The 22996-nt window shown below is 39.8% G+C and overlaps 1 protein-coding gene across 2 annotated transcripts in view; it reads right to left on the bottom strand.

The window, feature by feature from the left end:
- LOC132575340 (cadherin-7) overlaps positions 1–22996 on the bottom strand; it is a 149153-nt gene that overhangs the window by 86457 nt on the left and 39700 nt on the right. For both annotated transcript variants that reach the window (XM_060244056.1, XM_060244057.1), the window contains exon 2: positions 6086–6380. In XM_060244056.1, coding sequence (XP_060100039.1) covers positions 6086–6380 — 295 coding nt within the window. The remainder of the gene's footprint in view (positions 1–6085; positions 6381–22996) is intronic.

Raw genomic sequence — 22996 nt, 5'->3', positions numbered from 1 at the left:
AGGGAAATCCATCGTAGCTAATATGGATAAGTGATTAGGTCAAGTCAGACAATGGCAGTACAGGGGCGGAACAAAGTAAGATTTCAGTAGCACCTTTAAGACTGTTACTGAGAAGCGATGCCTGATATAAATGGAGTACCCAGTGCAGAGGGTCTCCTATTCTTGGTGAACAAAATGGAGTCTGACCGAAAGACAGGCCAAGACAACACTCCATCTAGAATAGGTAGAGTGGACCCAGTAGAGAGCCTGGTTTGGTTGGTGCCTGCAGTCTGTATCTCAGAACAATCTCACCCATTTCCCCTCAAGCTTCCCCGCCCAAATGGGATGCATAATGACATGGGAACTACGGGTAAGTAGTACTCTCACTCTGATCTTCTGAAAGTGCCAAATGTCTCTTCCTCCAGTCTCTACCTTGCTAAAATCCAATCTAATGCATAATTTGATTGATCCTACCTTCTAGTCTTTGATCCCTTTCTGAGTGTCAGACAAAGCCTGGTAACAACCTATGCATTTCCTCTAAACTTATCATCCTAGCAGAATGTGTGAGGTTTCCCAACATAGCGATTCAAGAGACATAAAAAGACCCTTTTGCAACTACCGACCCCCATCCTCATACCCCTATAAAGTGTGGGTCAGAATCCCACCTCAGTGTGCATTCTGTAGGGTGCCATTTGAAGTCTGTACCACCCGTTACTCCTGTAATTGGGTCTATAGTACGCGTTACGCTGGTCGTTCGTGCTCCTCTCCATGTATTTCTCCTTTGGACAGATGTCTCCTCTTCTGGATCAGGTGAATATCACCCGCTTCAACAATTTTTGAATTCCTCTATTGATAACTTCTATTTTTCTTAGACTCTTGTGTGTATGTGTTTATGCGACATATGTGTGTGTGCGTATACATCCTTTAGATATATATATTAAGTAAAGATATATATATATTAAGTAAACACTATAAAAGATACAAACGTGTGGTCTATTCTTGGCTGAAAACCTTAACTCCGTATTATTGAAAGCAAAGATCTTCGCTCCTAATTCGCTCTACCAAGTCTCTTAGCTAATTTCCCCATTAAAAATAAGAGACTTAAAAAAACATTGCTGGTAACAAGACCAACAAAGTTTTATTCAGAATGTAAGTTTTTGTATGCAGGCATACTTCAGACAAGGAATGAAGAATAAAGTATGTATGCATACGAAAGCTTACATTCTGAATAAAACTTTGTTGGTCTTAGAGGTGCTACTGGACTCCTACTCTGTTCTATTGCTTCAGACCAGCATGGCTGCCCACCTGGATCTAAGTACAGGGATGGGTAGAAGGAGACCTGAAATACTCACTGAGCAAGAAGAGTTTACTGGGGAAGGACTGTAGCTCAGCTGTAATTGTTTGCAGATTCTTGGTTAAATTATTATTATTGTTGTTGTTTTTGTTATTGTTACTATTGTTATTATTGTTATTTCTGGGATTTCTATCCCACCAAGGCAGGCTCAGGGCAGGTTACAACATAAATACATGTACAATAAAACCATAAAAATATCAACAATGTATAATAGTTAAAACAACTATTAAATCCCTGGTGTCTCCAATTAAAATTATCTCAAATGTTGGAAAGTGACTTTCTCTGATCCAGATGGTAGATGGATCATTGGCTGTATTCTGTATAAGGCAGCTTCGTGTGTTCAATGAATATGGGTGATGATAGTTTCAATTAATTTGGTAACAGGAAAAAAAAAAGGAAAGGGAATGGAGACATACAGGAGGCCCCCCCCCCAGAAAAAAGAGGATTGGGGGCCCTATAAAATTTATAATCTCTTTATCATTTATTCTGGAGAATACATATACTTGGGAGGGGGAGATATCAGCAAAGACATTGCTTTGTAGGATACAACTGAAGAACTATAGCCTGAATCATCATAGGAAAATGATTTTTTTCTGGAAAGAAAAAGGAATGGAGATCTGTACTCTTCAGGGGGTGAGATGAAGAAGGGCAATGCTTTCTAACTCTGCCCCATGCTGAACTCCAGGAATACACATTCACTCAAAACTCTCAGCACTTTAAGAACAATATATATATTGACTACAAAAGCAACCTCAAACAGTAGTGCTTCAATGAACATTTCCTACCCTAGGAGATGCCACTAGGGAACGTTACGAATTCTCTTTGTACCAAATGCATACATTTCTTAAAGGTGTGAATTATTTGTTCTTAAATGTACTGGATTATCCAAGTTACTTCCTACTTTCCATATTGCAGCTGGAAACAGCTTTAATGACTTTTTCTCTACTTCATCTTCCCATTGTAAGATTGCCAGCCTCCAGGTGGGGCCTGGATATCACCTGCTTTTACAACTGATCTCCAGCTGCTCAAGATCAGCTCCCCTGGAGAAAATGGCTGCTTTGAAGAGTAGAATCTATGGCATTGCACTATCCCCAAACCCCACCCTCTCCTGGATCCACCCCCAAAGTCTCCAGGTATTTTCCAACAGACCTGGCAAACCCTATGCCCTTGTGATTTTTTAATGAATGCTGATCTTCTTTTTTCAAAGGTTATTCACCTCTTTCACCACACTGACTTTATAATAAAGGAATGTGGAAAAGAGCCAGATATCAGCTCAGCACTAATATTTATGTTTACATTTTACTAAAATCATATTGCAGTAAAAGTGATTTACTTGTCTTCCCTTTGCCCTGGCTCATGTTTCAAACCACTCTTCTTTATTTTGCTACAGGGACTTATGATTTCACTGATGGTGCTCAGCAATTGCAGTTTGTTTGTTCTGTTTTGTTTGTTCCCACTATGCAGTCTGAGAATGTTCTTTGTTAACATATTTACATGAACACAAAGACACCTATGAGGAAAATGGAATTTATTCTAGGATTGCCAAAATCTATTTATGCATGGCCAGGTCTGGGGAAAAATGAAAATTGGGTATATATTGGAGTTTACTGAATCATGAAAAACATCAAGGAAAAGTTAACTTGCAATATGTCTGTTCATATACACTATTTATTTACAGTTTACTGGTAAAGATAGATCTCTCTCTAATACTGTATCAAATGAAGTAGGACATTTACTATAACAGCCTGTGCCATGGTAAACCATGCAGCCTCCAAGGCTGCAATCCATAACCCAGTTACAACAAAATAGTCCTGGTAGCTTTAACAGAATTATTTTATAGGGTGCCCAGCAGATCTGGCTGCTCAGCAGAGTGGGAGAGGAGAAATTGGGGAGGTGGGGGGAAGGCAACGCCATGACAGCACCAGTCACAATCCCATTGCATCGGGATGATGCTCTAAGGTATAGGATTCCACTGAAACTTGGTTTTAAAAACACTGAGTTTCTGGAGAATCCTAGAGTTTTGCACTGATGCCATGATGACATTCTGAGTTTGTGCCAAAAGTGATGTTATGATATCATTGCAATGTGTCTGCCCCCTTATACCTCCCACCAATTGCAAGCAGCATTACATTACCATAAACAAACTATGGACTGTAACCTAAACCAGAGGTTCTCCAACTTTTTAAAGAAGACCCACTTCTAAATATATTTGGACCCACCTCTAAAGTAAATTTATGCTATTTCCCCCTTCGCTTATAATTATAAGAATTTCACATCAGTTAATACTGGACAACCTTATAAGTTAATTTTCTTGTTTAGTATTTGGCAATATAGTACTACAACACTGCTAACTGACATTATGCAGAGTAATCCCAAATTTTGATTTGAGCCTCCCAGAGCCTCCTCTCCAAGCTAACGCTGCTACTCCTCCAGGCCTGGTAAACCTACTATTGAGTCCCAACTTTCTAATTAGGGTTGCCAATCCCCAGGTGCGAGCAGGGGATCCCCCGGTATGGAGGCCCTCCCCCCCTTCAGGGTCATCAGAAAGCGGGGGGAAGGGAAGGGAAATGTCTGCTGGGAACTCTATTATTCCCTATGGAGATTTATTCCCATAGAAAATCATGGAGAATTGATTTGTGGGTATCTGGGGCTCTGGGGGGGGGGCTGTTTTTTGAGGTAGAGGCACCAAATTTTCAGTATAGCATCTAGTGCCTCTCCCCAAAATATCCTCCAGGTTTCACAATGATTGGACCAGGAAGTCCAATTCTATAAGCCCCAAAAGGAGGTGCCCCTATCCTTCATTATTTCCAATGGAAGGAAGGCATTGCAAAGGTGTGCCGTCCCTTTAAATGTGATGGCCAGAACTCCCTTTGGAGTTCAATTACGCTTGTCACAGCCTTGATCTTGGCTCCACCCCTAATGTCTCCTGGCTCCGTCCCCGAAGTCCCCAGATATTTCTTGAATTGGACTTGGCAACCCTATTTCTAATTAAGATCCACTGGCCTAAGTAACTGCAGCACTCTTATGTTATTAAAATTATACCTTTTGAAACATTTATTTATTATTTAGCACCTTCCTCTCCCAATTTTCACCTAAAGGTCAGGTTCCTTTACAATTATACAATTCCCATAGAACTGCACTGGATACAAAGTGTTACATAATCTTGTGTGATGTTCAAAGTACAGTGTATTAGGCTTGGAGAGACTTGTGTTCAAATCCTCATTTGGCACAAAAATCATTGGGTGACTTTGGACTAATCATTTTCTCTCTGGAGATCTAATTCAGAGCAAATGACTTCTTAATTCATTTTTTAGCTCAAAATCCAACAGTTAGCCCAAAATCCAAGATATTATTTTTAGCTCAAAATGCAATATAATATTTTCCAGCATAGAACAGTGGCTAAGAAACTGGGCTGTGATCCAGAAAGTCACCAAATCAAATTTTATTTCAACCACAAACTCCTTTGTTCGTCTTTCTCAGTTAGTCATACATCTGCTGTATGGGAACAGCAATACTGGCCTCTCTTAAATGATGACTGTTACAACAAGATGATGGCAGTTGACTTTTGTTGACACCATGACCAATTTCTCATTAGCACTGCTCCTCCCCCTGGCTTCTGCTTTCCCCGGTGCAAGCAGTCAATTCCCCACTAGCTGCTCCATGGGCACATTTTGATGTGGGTTTTCCTCCAGTTCCCCTCACCGTTTTGCAATGCTGTCTTTTAAGGATTAAAAAAATGTGAGGGGAACTGGAGGAAGCTCCATGTCAAAATGTAGCAACTGGTGGGAAATCGATCACTTGTGCTGGGAGAAAACAGAAGCCTGGAGGCAGAGCAATACTAGTGAGAAATTTGTACATGTTTTTTTTTTTTTCAAGGCAAGAGACATTCAGAGGTGATTTACCATTGCCAGTCTCTGCATAGTGACCCTAGACATCTTAGATAGTCTTCCATCTGAATGCTAACCAGACCAACCCTGCTTGGCTTCCAAGATCTAATGAGATCGGGCTAATCTGGGCCATCTAGGCCAGCGATATAACAAAATAAGGTATTAAAAATACTTTGAAACTGAATTTCTATTACCACAGTTCTGGAGTACCCCTTTCCAGACACTCCAGTTGCTGTATATATTAGCTTATCTGAAGATCTGAAAGACTTTTTTTTTAAGCTTGACTTTCCAGGTGGAAAAATGAATGTCAAACAATGTAGTAGTTAAGGATTTATGTATTTATTAATTAACTTCCTTTATACTCCACCTTTCTTCCCAATGGGGACCCAAAGCAGGTTACATTGTTTTCCTCTGCTCCATTTTATTCTGGGATATAGGTTAGGCTGGGAGTGTACGACTGGTCCAAGTTAACCCAGCCAGCTTCCACCACAGAACAAGAATCTTATAAAGAACTAAAAAGGTTAATTGTGAACCAATATTGGGCCAATTACTAAAAACTATATCTGAAACCTAAATATTATCAAAAATACATGTATTTATTTTCTAAAATGGTTAAAAACATTTATGGACCCAATTGGAGCCCATTACAGCATATGCTGTAACTAACTAACCTTTTTGGTTCTTGATTCAATTATTTTGGGTTAAGTTCCTCCCTCCTCCCTTTTGTCCTTCTCTTTCTTGGAGAATAAAAGAATTTGAACCTAGGATTCCAGATCCTAGTCTATCCACTACACCACACTAGCACTCTCAATATTAGAGAGAGAAGCATTTTAAGAAACAAAAGTAACTGATTGTCAGTACTTACCCACAGGAGACATTTCAGAAACTCCAGCCGTGTAAGGGCCATCCAGAAATTTAGGTTCATTGTCATTGATGTCCTGAATCTTAATGACGAATTCTGACTCGGGCTCCACAGGCTTATTTGTCAGTCTGTCTAGCGCTTGTGCTCGGAGGGTGTAGTAGGCCTGTTCCTCCCGATCAAGCCTTTTTGTAGCATGGATATCTCCTGTGTTCTCATCTATAATAAAAATGGAACTTGCCCCTTCTCCCGACAAGATGTATTTGATTGAGCCATCTCCTTTATCAACATCAGAGTGAAGCTGGTGAAAAATTGATGAGAGACAGGATTAATTTACAGGAAAGTTGGTGATATGAATGCCTCTGTGGGTATGTGTGTGTGTGTTTAAGCATTCATATGCTATGCAGCAGTATGCAGACTTTTATTGTTCTTGGAAAGATCAGCTAAATGTTGATTGTGCACAGCATGCAAAAGACGATGGGAAACTGACAGCCAGTTCCCATGAGCCAGACAAACCAATCACATTCCATAAACAACCTTGTTTTTCAGATGCATTTTATGTCAATTCAAAGTGAGAACATCATCTCGCTGCAGTTTTCTCTGAGAACAGTGGCTGACTTTCGAAGGCTGACAATTTAAAAGTGTTTACTCTAGAGGAATTCTGCTGGCATTAGGTCAGTTATTCTGAAATAAGTGCATCAAGCACTAAATATTGACTACACTAGGTTTGTTAAAAGCACTATGGATGCGGTCCTATGAACACTTTTGTGGGAATTAGTCCCACCTGAAAAAAAAAGAAACTAGAAATTACTTCCTCATATCTTCAAAATCATAAAAGAGCAACAGTAAAACAATAAATTTGTTTAGGGGTTCCAACAGGCCCCCTAAAAAGAGAAAAATACTCTGTCCCTCTAGTAGAGGCTTATTAGGACACTATTTACCAGGTGATTCATTTCCACGACATAAAAAGTTTCAAAAGTTGATTTCTGTACATTAATTCTGTAATAAAGTGACAGGACATGTTTTCTGCAGGTCTGCTTTCTGCAGGACCCAGTACACATAGTCTACATTTACACGGGAAGGACAACAATTGAACAGCACTCTTATACTTCATAAACAAAATCAATTTCACCTGACAGCCATGTTTATGTTAACGCTCAAGAAATAGCTCAGAAGCAAATAGTTAACTAAAAGGGCAGTTTATTGTAAACATACTATACACTCAGAATGTCCTAAATTACTAATGCATTTGCTTCCATGTAGCTGAAAGCCAGCCCTTTAGCAGTGTGTGATGGTTGACTCAAGTGCTGCAAGCAAGAACAGGGTGGAGGGGGGGGGGGGGATATCATATACTCTTCTGAGTGCAGCATATAGACTGATGGCAAGCAATCTGAGGTAAATACCACAAAATGCAACGTGTTCTTCTGCTATGATATTATGCATCTTAATCTCTAGACAGCATTCAAGGTCAAATCTGTCATATTTATGCTGATGTATCTACTATTCAACTTAGAGATGCCTCTCAATTCTCTCTGACAGAAATTCTCTCCAGTATGCTATTCTGATTGGAATTCTTCATACTGTAGAACAGAATTGCATACATATTCGTTTTCTTCCTAAGCACCTTTACTTGTTTTGGGTTGGCAGGGAGTATGGAAATATGCATTTCCACAAGTACTGTTACTTCAAAAGGACTGTGAACATGAGGATTCCCACACATTTTGAGCATGTGTGAAACATGCACTGAAAGGTGCATGATGTTTGCATCTACTCAAATGAAATTCAAAGAATTTCACAGTACTGGATTGCTGAAATGATGCAGAATACAGCATTTGCTCCAGCAAAGCTATAAAACTATACACTTAAAACTATTTTGGCTTTTATTTTGGTTTTCTGGATTTTAATGCTGTTTTTAATTATGTTGTCATTTTGCTGTATATAGTTATCTTGACTTCGTTGTTTTGCTTTCAACTAGAAACATCCTCAATATTTATTGAAGAATGCAGTATATACAATTAATATATATAAAATGAAAAAGTCATTACTGGTAACTATAATATAATGAAAGCCAATTATAATGTTAATAGAATCCATTAATATTTAGGGATGGGCACAAAATGTGGTTCTTTTTAGTTCATTGTTCATGGTGTGCTCAGTTCATGAGCCACAAACTACCATTAAACTTTAGGTGTTGAACGAACTGGTTCAGTTTGCAAGGTTCATGATGTGCTAGGGTGTTCTCCCTCCCCTCCCCCCCCCAGCATGCTAGAGGCACCAAAATTGCATGGGATCTCTGGCTGATTCTCCTCAGATTGCCCTCCTAGTTTGGTGAGGATTGTATTTATGTGATCTGAGTTATAGCCCTCCAAATATGTGTCCCAGGAAAGTGCTTTCTGGGGAAATGATAGTAGATTCAGGAGGTCCATGAGTGTTGAAGAGACCCTGTGCAAGCAAGAGACATCAAACTTGCAGGGGACCTCCCCCAGACGCTCCTCTACATGCTCTCAAAGTTATGTGCAGACTGAACTTAGCGGTCCAAGTTATGGCCCTTTTACAACAATGCTCCCAGGAAAGTGTTTTTGGGGGAAATGTCAGGCTCAGGTTCAAAAGTGTACAGAATGGACCCCCTGCAAGCTGCACACACAAAACACATGGGGAACCTCTCCCCATTGTCCACTCCTCTACAATCTCTCCAAGTTTATTTATTTGATTTGTAACCTGTCCTCCCCTGTGAACAGCACTCAGAATGGCAGACAACACTTCCAAATGAACAACATTCACAGTCAAATTAAAAACAATTTAAATGCCTTTAGCAATTCAGTAGTTTACAGATGGTGGCTAAAAGGTACACCAATTTGTATCCATGCCTCTTGGGGGGGGGGGAGAAAGAGGAATAAGCCAGGCTAGATGGAGACCATTGCTGTTGGGGGTAGATTATAATTATGGAATCTCAGTTACGGATCCCCCCCCCCAAAAAAAGGTCTCTCCAGTACTTTCTCTGGAAAAGACAGCTGCAGTTACAGCTGTCAATCGAATTACTTAGGAACAAGCCAGTGATACCAATCTCTCAGGGAAACTTTGCCTGGGCAAACCCCCCCCCCCCAACAGTCAGACACTGGAAGCAGGGCAAGCATCCCCCCCCATGCTCACAGTCCCCCCAATTCTCCAAAGGCAGACATCTCCAGAGGTTCAACAGGGGCTCCCAAAAGAAATCCCATGGCAGCTTGGCAGCCACCCTAGCCACACAACACAAGCAAAGAAAACATGCCCACAGCTCTCACAGTCCTCCCACCAGGACTGAAACACACAGGTCCAGGGCATACCCATCAACCTGGATACATTTTTCTATTCAGCAAAGATATGGAAACACCCCATCAAAGGTGAGAATCACAATGTCCTTTGAGATCTTTGCTTTATCAACCAACCTGTCTTATCAAGATTTAGTTTCAATTTGTTCACTCTTAGCTATTTAACCACAGAATATTATTACTGTCAAGGACCTGACTGTATCTCCCAGATCACACTGAAATATATTGCCCTTGCTGCATTTGAAAGAGCACTTACAATGCTAGAGGAGGTACTATTCATGGAGGTCAGAGGAAGGGAATGATAGGTGAAAGGGATGCTACTACTGATTCTTCAACCTGACCAGGCCGGGCTACACAAAGGCTCAGCATCTCTTTTTAGCCTTTACTTCATCGCCTCTACTCATTTGTCAATTCTCCTGTTTGTTCTCTACCAACATCACATAAGTAAATGCCATCATCACAATTGACTTATGACAACCCCAGCAAGGTGCTTTCAAGGCAAGTGAGAAGCAGAGGTAGTTTGCCATTGCCTAATTCTGCAGAGCCTTCTGTGGTAGTCTCCCATCCAAGTACCAACTGGCAGAATTATCCCTGCTGTACATCACGTACATGAACTTAGAACTTATCAACTACAAAAGAAACTTCAAGAGGAAAAACGAAACAAAACAGGTGAGTAATATGGGCACCACCACTGCAAAAGAAGCCAAGAAATCTGGAAAATCAATAGCCAATAAATCACTAGCTAATTCCTTCCAAATCCCTTATTCCCATTGTGGAAATTATAAGCATTTGGCTATTACTGCACTTATATATTCTATATTGCTGCACTATATATTTTATATTGCTGTAGGCCCAAAATAAAGATTATACAGTAATGCAAAGTAGTACAAATGCTGCCTGTGTCAGAATATCAAACTAGGACTAGAGAGCTCTGGGTTCATAACCACACACAGTCATGAAGATTGTTGGGTGACCATGGGTTAGTCAGCCACCTCCTTTTCGCATATTTCTGAAGGTTGTTGCAAGCATACAGCAGAGGTGGACAGCATCATATATGTTGAAGGAACTATAGCACAGACATGGAATACTTGAATAGACAAACAGAAACTGCCTTCGCTTTCCTGAAGCAAATAAAACTGGGAGATCTGCCCTTGCAGAGTTTTACTAATAAGGACTGCTGATGGCTGATGGTTTCTGAACTGAGATTCATTCTGCATTACCTGATGCACAATGAAATGTCTTGCACTGACTTCACTCTTGAAAACTAGTGCAATGTAGGGGCTAAGTCTTCCCCCAAAAATTCCCTGTTTCAACATCACATCAGTAATGAACATTTTTCTGAGCTTCACCTGCTCACCTGCAATTCAAGAATAATACTGGCCAACATTACGATGTTATAATGATGACAAATTATACCTCCAAGAAACAATCCATATTGCAGAGACCCCAAGTCACATAAAACATATGCTATGTGAATGTGTCTTTGTGGACATAAGGGGAGCATAAATCAAAGAGAAAACTGGTCTCCTGAGCAGATCTTCAATGTGTGTACATAGGATAGTTCTAGGTGCATCTCTCACATCCAAATAGTTTGACAATGAACATTCCATTAGGGAAAGACATAGCCACAAAACACACATTTTCTGTTGCATGCTTATATCCTGTTCACCTAAATCTGGTGATAGTGGTGTATACCCAAGCATCAGTAGATTTAGGATTGCCAGCTTCAGATTGGGAAATATTGGGAGATTTTGGGGGTACAGCCTGAGGAGGGCAGGCTTTGGGGAGGGGAGAGACTTCAGTGGGGTATAATGCCACAGAGCCCATCTTCCATAGTCGCTATTTTCACCAGGTGAACTGATCGTTGCTGCCTTGAGATCAGTTGTAACAGTGGGAGATCTCCAGCTACCACCTGCAGGTTGACAACTGTAAGTAGACTTCAAAATGCAGGACTTTCCTGCTTTGTGCTTATTTTGTTTTTGTGGCTCAGCAGACCTGGAACAGCATATGGGCAAAGTGAGGGGCTGTGGTAGGAGAAGGGAACTGGTTAAAATTGCTCCCTTCTCTCCTGCCAAAAGAAATGAAATTCCATCAGAGGAACTGCATGGTTGGATACATGCCTATAACTCCACTGCAAGCGCTCAGGAAGATTAGAGGTATTCTCTTTCTTTTTTTAAAGCACTCACAAAGAAAGTTTGCAAGAACAAATGTAAAATTCAAGACAAAGAGAAATTTGTTTACTACTACCAGAAATTGCTTTCATTCCAACCTTTATGTATGGAGGGATGGATCATAAATCTAAATATAATTGAAAAACTGTTCTGCCTCCTATCTGTGCTTGGGCAAAAAATGGTCATCCCCCCCCCCCCCCTTTTTTTTCTTTTTAAAAGCAAGATAGTGTAATCCTGTGCAAACATTTTGCTTTTCTCCTTCTCTGAGTGGAGATTCATGCATCACACACTACTCAAGCCTTTTGTACCATATCATTATCATTACCATCATGTCCATCAATTTCTTTCTTCCCAGCTGGAAAAATCATGAGAATTATAATCATGGCCATGTAACCACCAAGTACAAACATAATATATTTGAAAAGCCAGTATTATCTGAGGAATGAAAAAGTAGTAACTGGGTAGTAAAAGGCCCATGTGAACTAATGAGGCTTTTGTTTGCATACTGTTAAAGGATCTGGATACAGACTAGCATTTTTGTAGGCACAAGGATTTCTACCCATGGAACACTACCTTCTCACCCACCCCTTCCTGCCCCCTCCTTAAATCCTCCCCTTTCCCCCAGGAACAGGACTACAGGGGGCATTTTGAACTGCTATGTGGGGAGGCGGGAAAGTTGCACTCTGTGGGCAGAAACCCTTGTGCCTATGTAAATGCTTGCTTCAGGGTTGCCATTCTTCCTGGGGAGGTGGGCAAGCTCTCAGCTTCAGGTTCCACTGGGCCACTTCACTGTAAGCAAGCGGGGGCAGGGGGGAGGCTAAAAAAAAAAGATGAGTGAATTCCCGGAGCATCATGGCATCATTTCTGAGTACAACCAGAAGTGACATTAAGATACCCCTCAACCCCCTGCTGGCTCCACAAATTCATCTGGCAACTATAGCTAGTCTGGATCCAAAGCACAATATACACTTTTGTGTTTGCTCTCTATGCACTTGCTATGGTGACTAGAATACAGTGTTGCCCAGCAAATAAGAATATGATTACAATTTATTTAGATGACCCAGGTGAGCCCTTTTCACACATTAGTGTAGTATTCTGTAGGTTTTTCAATAAAGGTGTTTTTTCTCAAGAAGATCAGCATCTGTGCTCATATTGATATAAAAATACAATATCCTTAATTACCATAGGTTCACTTCATTAGAGCCGTTGTGATGTTCCCAGTGTCGCTGTGGAGAACCCTCTGAAGAGTTTTGATGAACACTGTTACGAGTATTTTATTGCCAACACGAGGGCAATGAAAGAACATGACAAGGGAACAACGTACAACTAAAGCATTTTGGAAAAGGGTCAGATACACATTTTGTCAGCAAGGTTCACATTAGCCATACTTCAACTCTTGTAAGGTGATATAAATGGAGGGGGAAGTTAAGTACAAACTTCTAGCACCAAGTAACTATGCAAGCCATGGATAATCATTTATTAAGATTTCTAACCTGTCCCATCCACTTGATTCACTGTGGTTAATAACACAGGCCTAAAAGTATGCATGATGTATCATTTTAGATCAAAGCATGCCTAAGAGATCTCAATTTCCTTTCCATCAGTGGCTTAAGGCTAGTTTACAAACTATGTCTGCCACTTTGTTGCCACTTGAAACAGCCTCTGCATTTCAGCTGCTCATGCGGAGAATGTAACATATCACACACTCACCCTTTGACTTGTTTTCAAATTGAAGTAGTAAATCAAGGAGCTCTTGCCTCAGTTTCAAGGCTCTTGATTTACTTTCTTTTCTCACAATATAGGCAACACTGTAGTTGTTATATTTAGTACCCAAAGGTTGTGATCATCCTTAGAGATAAGAGTGACCTATGCATAACCTAAGTTAGTCAGCAAGGTACTTGGACTCTTTCCTTCTTAGACAGCAACTGCCAATATACGCAGACAACCCTGAGATAGCAGCCTTTGAATATCTGAACTAGCTAATACACTGCTGTCACACCTACTCCTAGAGATTTTTAGCATAACGGCTTTTAACACATATCTGATCCATGTTTCTAGTGCCTGGTGCTTATTGGCACTTATACAATAATAACTTGTGTAACTTGAGCAAAGCTGATATGACAATGTCTCTGGGTCTGACCCTGGGATGTCAACACCATTTCAAAGCCTCATGAGATGATTTTAAAATGCTGCAGACTGATCCTGATTGGGCCCACAGTTCAGCAAGACAAGGCACTTCCTGTACTTTTAAAATAGCAAAATGGCCTCATTCCCCCCAGCTGTTTCAGCACTTGAAAAAGGAATGGTGGGGGGACAAGAGAGCCTCATGCTATCATGCTGCAGGCCCCCATCAGGTAAAGCCTCCACAACATTTTTAAATCACCTCATGAGGCCTTAAATTGCCAGCACAAGCATGGGTTGGACCCCAGGACACTACCATGTCTAGTATGGCCCCAATGCCTTTCTCTTACTAGGACTTAGCAAGGTAAATCTTTCATCAGAAAAGCAATCTTTTGATTTCTGGATAGCGGAAGTTACTATATTGCCAGTTTTGATTTCCAGATGGTACCAAAATGACAGCTTGGTACTTAGAGCTGCAGATGTCATTACAATGCATTATTTTTTCTTTTTTTATGTGAGTGTGTATTGTTAATAACAGTCAGGCTTCTCACTGTAGGATTCTCAGAATACAAAGTCTGATTAGGATGGAAAAGAACAATGAAGAAAATCATAAAAGAAGTTACTTGGTCAGCATCAGCAGCAAGTTCATAATGACAGACCATGAAGACCAAGGTAGTATCTACAGAGAATACAAAGGAAGCAATTTTGAATATTAGTAGTAGCACTTGAATAAACTTAAGAGTCCAGTGGCACCTTTTAAGACCAACAGTATTAGTATACACAAGTGAAGAAGCGTCCATCCCATTCCATCACCCTTTTTCTTCCCCTCTCCCCCTACTTCTCTCACTCTTTCTCCCTCCCACAACAACTTATTTTATTTTCTCTATATATACTGTACTTAAACTTTATTCCAGTTGGATATAACTGAAATTTCATGAAAATGTAAAAGCACAATACCAATGTTCTGGGATGTCATATTGGCTATCTATATTATCAACATATCAAATTCTAACTCTGGCCCCTGTGTAGGTTGATAGAGCCAGTGAATGGACAAAGGTTCAGAGGGGACACATTGTTTTCTTCAAACCCAGGGAAACCCCCAGGTTTGCAGAAAAAGCCAAATGTAAAACAAAAACAGAAAGGTTAATCTCTCAAACAGAGGTTCACTGCCTGTACATACACAGAATACACACATATACTAGTCATTGCCTGAAGATGGAGGCGGCAGCACCACAGGTAGATGGGAAAGGGGCAAGGAATGGCATGAGTGACATGGAGGAGGGGAGGGGGAGGAGCTGATATTCCCCCACTACATGAGCCGGAGAGAAGAGAAGCTGCTGCCACTTCTCCAGGCATATGGTGTGGGGGGGGGCAGCTTAAGTCAGGCAAACTCACTGGCAAGTGGCTGGCCTGCCAAGTGAAGTGAGGAAGGGCAGGCAGAGCAGTAGTGAGGGGGATGGATGGGGGGACGATGTCACATGGGTCTGCTGCAACTTCTGATCCAGGCTTTTCACTTTTTATATTTAGCCAAGCTGAAACAAATCTCTCCATTGAGTGAACTGTCTTTCCACAAACACTCTCCTTTTCTACCAAAAGGTCTGTCTAGGATTGTGAGGCAAAGTGGATTTCTTTTGTTTTTATTTTCCTTTACATAGGGTCCCAATCCTTAAAACAGAGAGAACAATGTATACTGGCCAGCAGGGGGAAGCCCTGCCTAAACAGTCACCATGCACCTTCAAACCTTATCAGATTTAAAAGAGGCATGCAACTATTTGTTTCTGAATGTGTGTGTACCTTTAAATCTTGGCAGGAAAGCTGCAGGGGGCAGAGTGAGCAGACAGAGCTATGTTGCTCTCAGTCCCTCTGTCTGTTTAGAGAACAACTCCACCCCCTAGGCCTAGGGCGTTCTTTCATTTCCCTATTAGTCTTAAGAAGTTGGTTGAAATGCATGATTACATTCATGCAACTCCTGTGGGTAAATTGCCCCAGCAAGATCACAAAAGTGTGTGCTTGCTAACTGTTTATTTTGGCTGCTTTGTGAGAGTGTGTGCATTCACTTTCATTTAGTGGAAGTTTAGCTGCTGGAGGATGAGGAAATGAAGACTGTATTCACGGAAACTGCACTGATGCATTTTTATTTATTTTAGGGAATGGGAAATCCACCCTCAAAGTTTCTCAGCTCCACCCCCAAAGTCCCAGATATTTCCTGAATTGGAGCTGGCAACCCTATTCTTAATGAACTACATACATCAGTAGTCATGGTTTTTACACTGATGTGTGTTTTTTTTGTTTTTCGCTATGAGATATGTTTGGCTGTGAGAGCCTCATTCACAGCCATCAACGAGAAATGTCCGCCCTTTTAGTGACATTTGTAACTTCATCACCAAACTCAATACATTATTTTTTTCTGTTAAGATGATACTGATCTAACTTTAAAATGCTGACTAAAGATAAGAGAACTCAAGCTTTAAAAAAATGGGTGGTCACCAACTCATACAACAACAAATTAGTAGAATACTGAGGTCCATCCTTTGGGCTGTCACAGGTTAGTTGACTGAAAGGAACTATGGGTTTTAACAGCCTTTATATTTTACCCTAACTACTTATACTAACCCTGCAGCTTTCTGAGTAAATTTGAAGTTACTGGGAACTCTTCTACTTTGCACTGGTTATGTTCTGCATCCTTCAGGCTCTGGTTCACAGAGATGAAAACAATAAAAATGGCTTTGTCATTTTTTTCCCCCACTGGAAATAAAACTGCTGTCGCTTGAAGAGAAGCTCTGGATGGATGTGAAGACCATTTGCTTCATTTCCTTCTTGAAGTTTTGGTGGGAAAGCTTGGTGAATTAGAAGCCCACCATAAACAATCTGCAGTGTAATAACTAATGCACTTCCCAGAATTCTTAAGCTCATAATAGACACTATTTCATTTAATGAATACTCCAGTGTTATAATAATTTATATATGGACAATGTTATTTGAGGAGCAATAATTTTGCCAGTGTGACAGTCAAAGTTCTTATTGTAATTATCTATTTGCAATAAATAAATAGTTTTGGCTTTTAGAAAGTATAATGGCATACCTGATTTCTTGTAACTAAAGAATATGCTAGGTTCTACTCCTGAGAAAGGAAGCAGCAGTAGAATTGACAGCTTTGGGTTGAGCAATTCCTAGAGATTTGGAAGTAGAGCCTGGGAGGGAGCTCAGCAGGGATGTAATGCCAGAGTCCATTCTCCAAAACTGCCATTTTCTCTGGGATTAACTGATTTATGTAATCTGGAGACCAGCTCTAATTCCAGGAAAAAACCAGGCCTCACCTGGAGGTTGGCAATTCCTAGGCAGCTGCCTTACCCCCTCTCCTTGTATGAACGTCAGAAGTGAAAAGCAGCAGGAAAGAGTAGAGATCCACAAGCCTGTAGCAGAGCACAGAAAGTCACCAATTAACAGCAAAAATCTCTGTGCATAAACAGTTTGCTGCATTGTGATAGTCACCAAGTGGCTTCTACATAGTGGTCATAAGATGGGCACCACCTGCATCCTGCCACCAAGTCTGTATTGCAGGTAGTGTTGAACCACTTAGGAAATGAATAATGTCTTTACACACATCAGACTTCTTGCTGCACATTGGTAATATATATATATATATATATATATGATAATCATAATCAAAATATTTAATAAATGATTATTCAGTCAATTTCTCACTGAAGAACTTGCTAAAGAAGGTGAAATACAGCATCCTAAAATATACCTAAATTATAGTTTATATGTCAAGAATACCCTCAAGGCTTCACAACAAGAAGAACTGAGTGCAGGTGATCAGGAATATGAGGCACTGTAATTCAGGGCTAAAGAATTGAATAAATGATAGAAAAATACTGAAATCGGGATGTATGCAAGAGCAGTTCAGTCACATATGATCCCTCTCAAGCACTGTTACACATATACATGACCATCTAGCTCCTTCTAAATTTCCCATCTGTGGTGGTCCTGCAGTAAACTTCTGCATGCCTCCTTTTCCATTTTAATAATGGTCTTGAGCTATATAAAAATTGCATATACATGAATCCAATCCATTAAGCTGCATTCAATCACAGGAAAAGTACAGAAGTAGAAGCAACTTTAAGTGGAGAGGAATGGGAGAAATCTAGAGTGCCACAGCAGTGTGAGAGATTTTGCTGAGCTTTCAGCTCTGCAAGCCTCTCAACAAAATGGCCATTTGCCTCTAGCAATTTAAATATGAAGTTCAACAAGTCTAGATGATAAAGTCAACTGGATAATACCACCAATTGCACCTAGGTAAGATCACACTATTCTGTAAACTACAGACATATTGATTTCAAATTCACAATTACAAGTGCATATTAAACTAAAATAAGTCCAATAGCAATCTAAAAAGTAACAGATTTAGTATGCCATCAATTTTCATGGACAGGAGACTATTTGTGTCAGACTCATGAGGCGTGTCTCAATAGGGGTGTGTGTATAGCCTGTGATATTTCTATGAAAACATTAATACTGCACAAGAGAAGCACAATGATGATTCAGTTATAGGTGTAATAATAACTGATGATAGTAATCGGTGACAACAACACCAACGTAACCAGGAATCTTATGGCACTGAGGCCCAGTGAAATTTAGTACTTGAAGTGCTGAACTAGGATCTAGGAAACTCAGATTACAACCCCCAATCTGCCATGGAAGCTTGCTACATGATTTTGGGCCAGGCACATACCTCAACCTAAAATACTTCACAGGATTATTGTAAGGATAAAATGGAGGAAAAGAGAACAATTAAAGTCACTCTAGGTCACCACTGGGGACAAAGACAAGGCATAAACAAAGCAAATAAATTAATTAAAGACTATCAAGATTTTATTCCAGGCTAAACTTCATGAACTAGTGACCACTTCATCAAATGAATGTGACAAATGATAACGCAGTCTTCTTAGATGTGTTATAACTTGAGAACTATAGGCCCTGTTCACACAACATGTTGAGTCCGTGTTAAACTTACCCAGTTCTGTTCCAAATATCTTTGTTCTGGATATTATCCATCAGACTGCCATACTGCAATTCGAACCACTCCGCAGTGAAACCATCTTCTGCCATCCACACGACGGCACTATGCAGTTCTTTTTTTTCTTCCACTATTATGTGCATGTGCGCATTATGCGCACGTGCATAGGTTAAAACATTATTTGGTTATGCAGTTATGCGCATATCGTTAAGTAGTAAAAAAAAATGGTGACTGTAAACTGGACGTCTGAGGCTCCTTTTGCTCTGGGACAGCCTTCAGATATCCGGAAGTTGGTTAATATTGCAGCAGAACTATCCAGATGGAGAAAACTACAAGGTGAAACCAGAGAACTCAAAAAACACCGCAAAGGAGCAGGTAACAAAATAATCCGGTTCAAAGAAGGATTGGGGGGGGGGGCTACCATGAGTTAATACCAGGAGGCAGATGTTGCTGTCTGATCAGCCACTTTAAATCCAGAAGGAAACAGCAGCAGCATCTGATTATACTGTGCGTCTGAACAAGGCCATAATGTGATAATAATCCACTAATATAATAGTGAAAGCTTTTGCAACAGTACATCTGCTAGTCTTTAACACACCACAAGACACATCTTAGGACTTGCTATTACCATACCTACCATTTTTTAACTGGTTACTAATGTTGAGTCACCTTTTAAAACATTTATTTAAAAATGAGTAAAATCTATGTTGTGTACCACCTATCAAAGCATACTGCAGAGAGTTAAACAGCATTAAGGGGTACTATGCAGTCATGATACAAGTATTCATTCTAGCAATAATTTTGCAAAGAGAAATCAGTCTACCGTACAGCACCATCAAGAATCAATGAACAAAAAGGCTGCAGCACTAACTCATTAGTGGGAAAACTCCTACTGATTTGAATGAAATAGGGTGTCCGACAGGTATTAAAAGGAAACCATTTAAGAAGAAATTGTGGGGTTAATTTATGTTGATTCAAACAGAACTATCTTTGAGTCATAAACCCATGCAGTTCTAAAATCAATCAGGGATACTGAAGTACAACTAGGCAAATAATTTTGAAATAATAAACTACGTGATTTATCCCTTGTGCTCAAATTGACCTCCACACTGCATTCACTTCCCAGTTTCTGTTAATAAAAATTGTTCTACAAAGAAATTTTTAGTCATTCACTGTAACTGTAAGGATCATTGTAACTGTAAGGATTGTATCATTGTAACTGCAAGGATTTACTGTAATTTTATATTACTACCCCATGAATCAGATGCAATTGTTGTGTGTGTTCTAATTAAAAATTATTCTGCACTTCAAAAAGTTATTTTTGGCTGGGCAAACCCAGTCACGTAATTTCTTCTCTGACGACAGAAGTATCCATTTTTTGTGCAGATAATGATAGATCTCTTACAGAAATAAAACACTTTTTGATTAATATTGCCCTCCTCCTATATACTCCTTTGAGGTTAACTTCATGCCATTCTTGGCTTTAGCATCTTGTTCATAATAATCTCATATTTGAAAGCACAAACTAGCAACACCAAGAATCTCAGGCCATGAGGATCCAGAACATTCCTACATGGTCCAACTATACTAAATTTCATAATCCCTTTAAAGGCCCATGCCCAAGTCACATCTTTCCAGCCCAGAAGCAGGGTCTCAGTCACTCACCCAATAGCAAAACTTTATTTTACATAGTAATTATTTCAGCTATAAAGGCCTATTCATAAGGAAACCACACCTTTGGCTGTTCTTTTGACACAGACCATCTTTCTGGGTAATCTTCAGCAGAAGCTATCTCAGCTTCACAACTGAAGTACAGTATTGATCACACTAAGACTATATAAGTGTCAGCACTGGGACAGACCTTTTTGGTTTTGTCTGTAGCATTTGTTTCAGTGATTCAGAGTTATTAATAGATAAAGCTACCATACTGAGTCACACCATTGACAGTATTGTCCAGTCTGGCTGATAGCAGAACTCTGGAGTCTTTTACAACACCTACAACTTGATCCTTTTAAATGGAGATGCCAGGGATTGAACACAGGATCTTCTGCATGCAAAGGAGAATCTCTGTCCTAGCCCATTTGTTTCCCTCATTGTTCATTGGTGATCAAAATATTATTTGCTCCAATACTTGTAGATTCTGGATCTGTCAGTATTACATAACCTTTGCATTCTGTTTGTCCAGTTACTGATGTATAGTGTAGTAGGATTATTGCATTTCAGTTGAAATTATCCAAAACAGCAACAACTGCTGTTTAGCTCATAGTGATTTTCTTATAGGCATCTGCTTCCAAATACATTAATGAGGAGAAATAGATTTCCAGAGGCTACTTTAAAAAAAAAAAAAAACCACTCCATCCGTTTACCAAAAATTGTTCAGTGTCAGAAATTCTAATACTTTGAAAAACAAACAAAATAATTTTTTTTGTGATGTTGTGTCACACATCTCTAGGAAAACTTCCAATAAACTGGAAATTGTAAAATCTGAGAATGTAAAGCACTAAAGTAATTACTGTGACTGACTGACTCAGAGACCTATAAAGCACTGGACTACAGCACTATGTCTAATCAGTGCATTTTAATGATGAAAGATTTACAATGCTGTAAAACTACAATAAATTGGGACCACATTCCAACCTTAAATCCTATGAAAATGGTCAAAGCATATTTTTAAAAAACCCACGAAGCCATGGAATCAAAACCCGATTACAACCACTCTTTACTCTATTAGTTCTCTAGCCTCTGCTTATTTCCTACTATGAATGCTACTCATTAAAAACCAAATGTTAGCACAAATCCAATTGCTATTACGTTGGTCCTGCTAATGAGTCCAGAGGTAATACCTTTAACAACACAGAATTCTACCAGCACAACAGCATCCGAGGTTTTGCCTTACACAAAATTCATCAGGAAATAGCAGAGAAAGGAAGTTGTAAGATAAAATAAGATTCTGTCCAAGCACAGAAAAGACTTAACTTCTAAGTGTATTTTAAGTCTGAATCACCAACAATAGCTGTAGCTTACAGAGCTAAGAAAATACTCCCCCAAAAGAAATTTATAAAACTTTGGTATAATAGCCAAACCCTGAGATGTTCCAGAGTCTTGAGGAAAATTGTGCCATCCCCAAGTCTCTCTTTCTAAACTCTGTATAGCTTCTCAGCCCCAAGGCCAATAATTATATAGAAATTTTCTCTGCCATTTTTCTTCTACCCTTTATTTTCTTGACCTTTTAAGCTTATGATTATCCTAACAAAAAGGTGCTCCCCAATGTATTTGTATTAATGAAAGCACATTTCACACTGAAGCTTTTGTCGCAGTGTTTCTTGAGATCAAAAACATTGTTCTCCATAGCAAAGTGTATTTTATACCAAAGATTTGCAAAGTATTTTTGGTTTTGCCCATCATTTCATACAACCCCTTCTTTTAGGAGTGTTGGCATGGCTCTTTTAAAGCTGTAAGTAATGTCTGTGGGCTAAAACAACCACCATATACTTTGCTTTCATGTATATTTTGAGAGAATTTAGATTTTTCTTAGGGGAATGTTATTCAATTTGTATTAAATGAGAATATGAGCATTGAAAAATTGAATTCGGATCAAGGTAACTGCAGTTTTGTCAACATCCAAGGGGGGGGGGAAGGGCTGTTCATTCATCTAAGGAGGATAGGACATGAAGCAATAGATTTTCATTGAAAGACAAAGGACTGTAACATTGTCAGAAAGCATCTGTTCTGCATGCAGAACGTCCTAGGTTCAATCTCTGGCATATCTAGTTAAAGGGATCCAGTAGTAGGTGAAACCCTAAAGAGCCACTTCTAGTCAAAACAGGCAATAGCGACCTTGATGAACCAGAGGTCTGGTATATGGTGTGTTCATGTGTTCTGAGTAAAGAAGGTAGGTTAATGCCGAGTAACAATAAAAGAAAGCTTCCTAAGGCGGTTTTAAGACAAGAATCACAAACTTGTCCTGTTCTCTCATAGAAGTTTCCAGAAGGAAAGCATGGACTTGGTGACTTGATGCCTGAGTACTTTAGGCAACAGCGCTCTGGCCACATTTTTGTCATCTTGTATCTGTCCCTCAGAGTAGCTCCAGCTGCTGATTACAAGATCTTCTGCTTTGAAAGTGTAAGTCTCCATAGCCATCTGCTGGCGACACTATGGATATAGGATATTGCTGTCCTCAGAAGGTTGGATGAGATGATTCACCGAGTCTTGTCCAACTCCATAATTTTAGTTTGCATGTTATTAATGGGGAAGTCATTAATAATCTTGGTCTTGTATAGCTGAGAAATAGCTATCT

This window comes from Heteronotia binoei, chromosome 7, assembly GCF_032191835.1.
Source record: "Heteronotia binoei isolate CCM8104 ecotype False Entrance Well chromosome 7, APGP_CSIRO_Hbin_v1, whole genome shotgun sequence".
NCBI lineage: Eukaryota > Metazoa > Chordata > Lepidosauria > Squamata > Gekkonidae > Heteronotia > Heteronotia binoei.
This window is presented reverse-complemented; position numbering and strand designations above follow the sequence as displayed.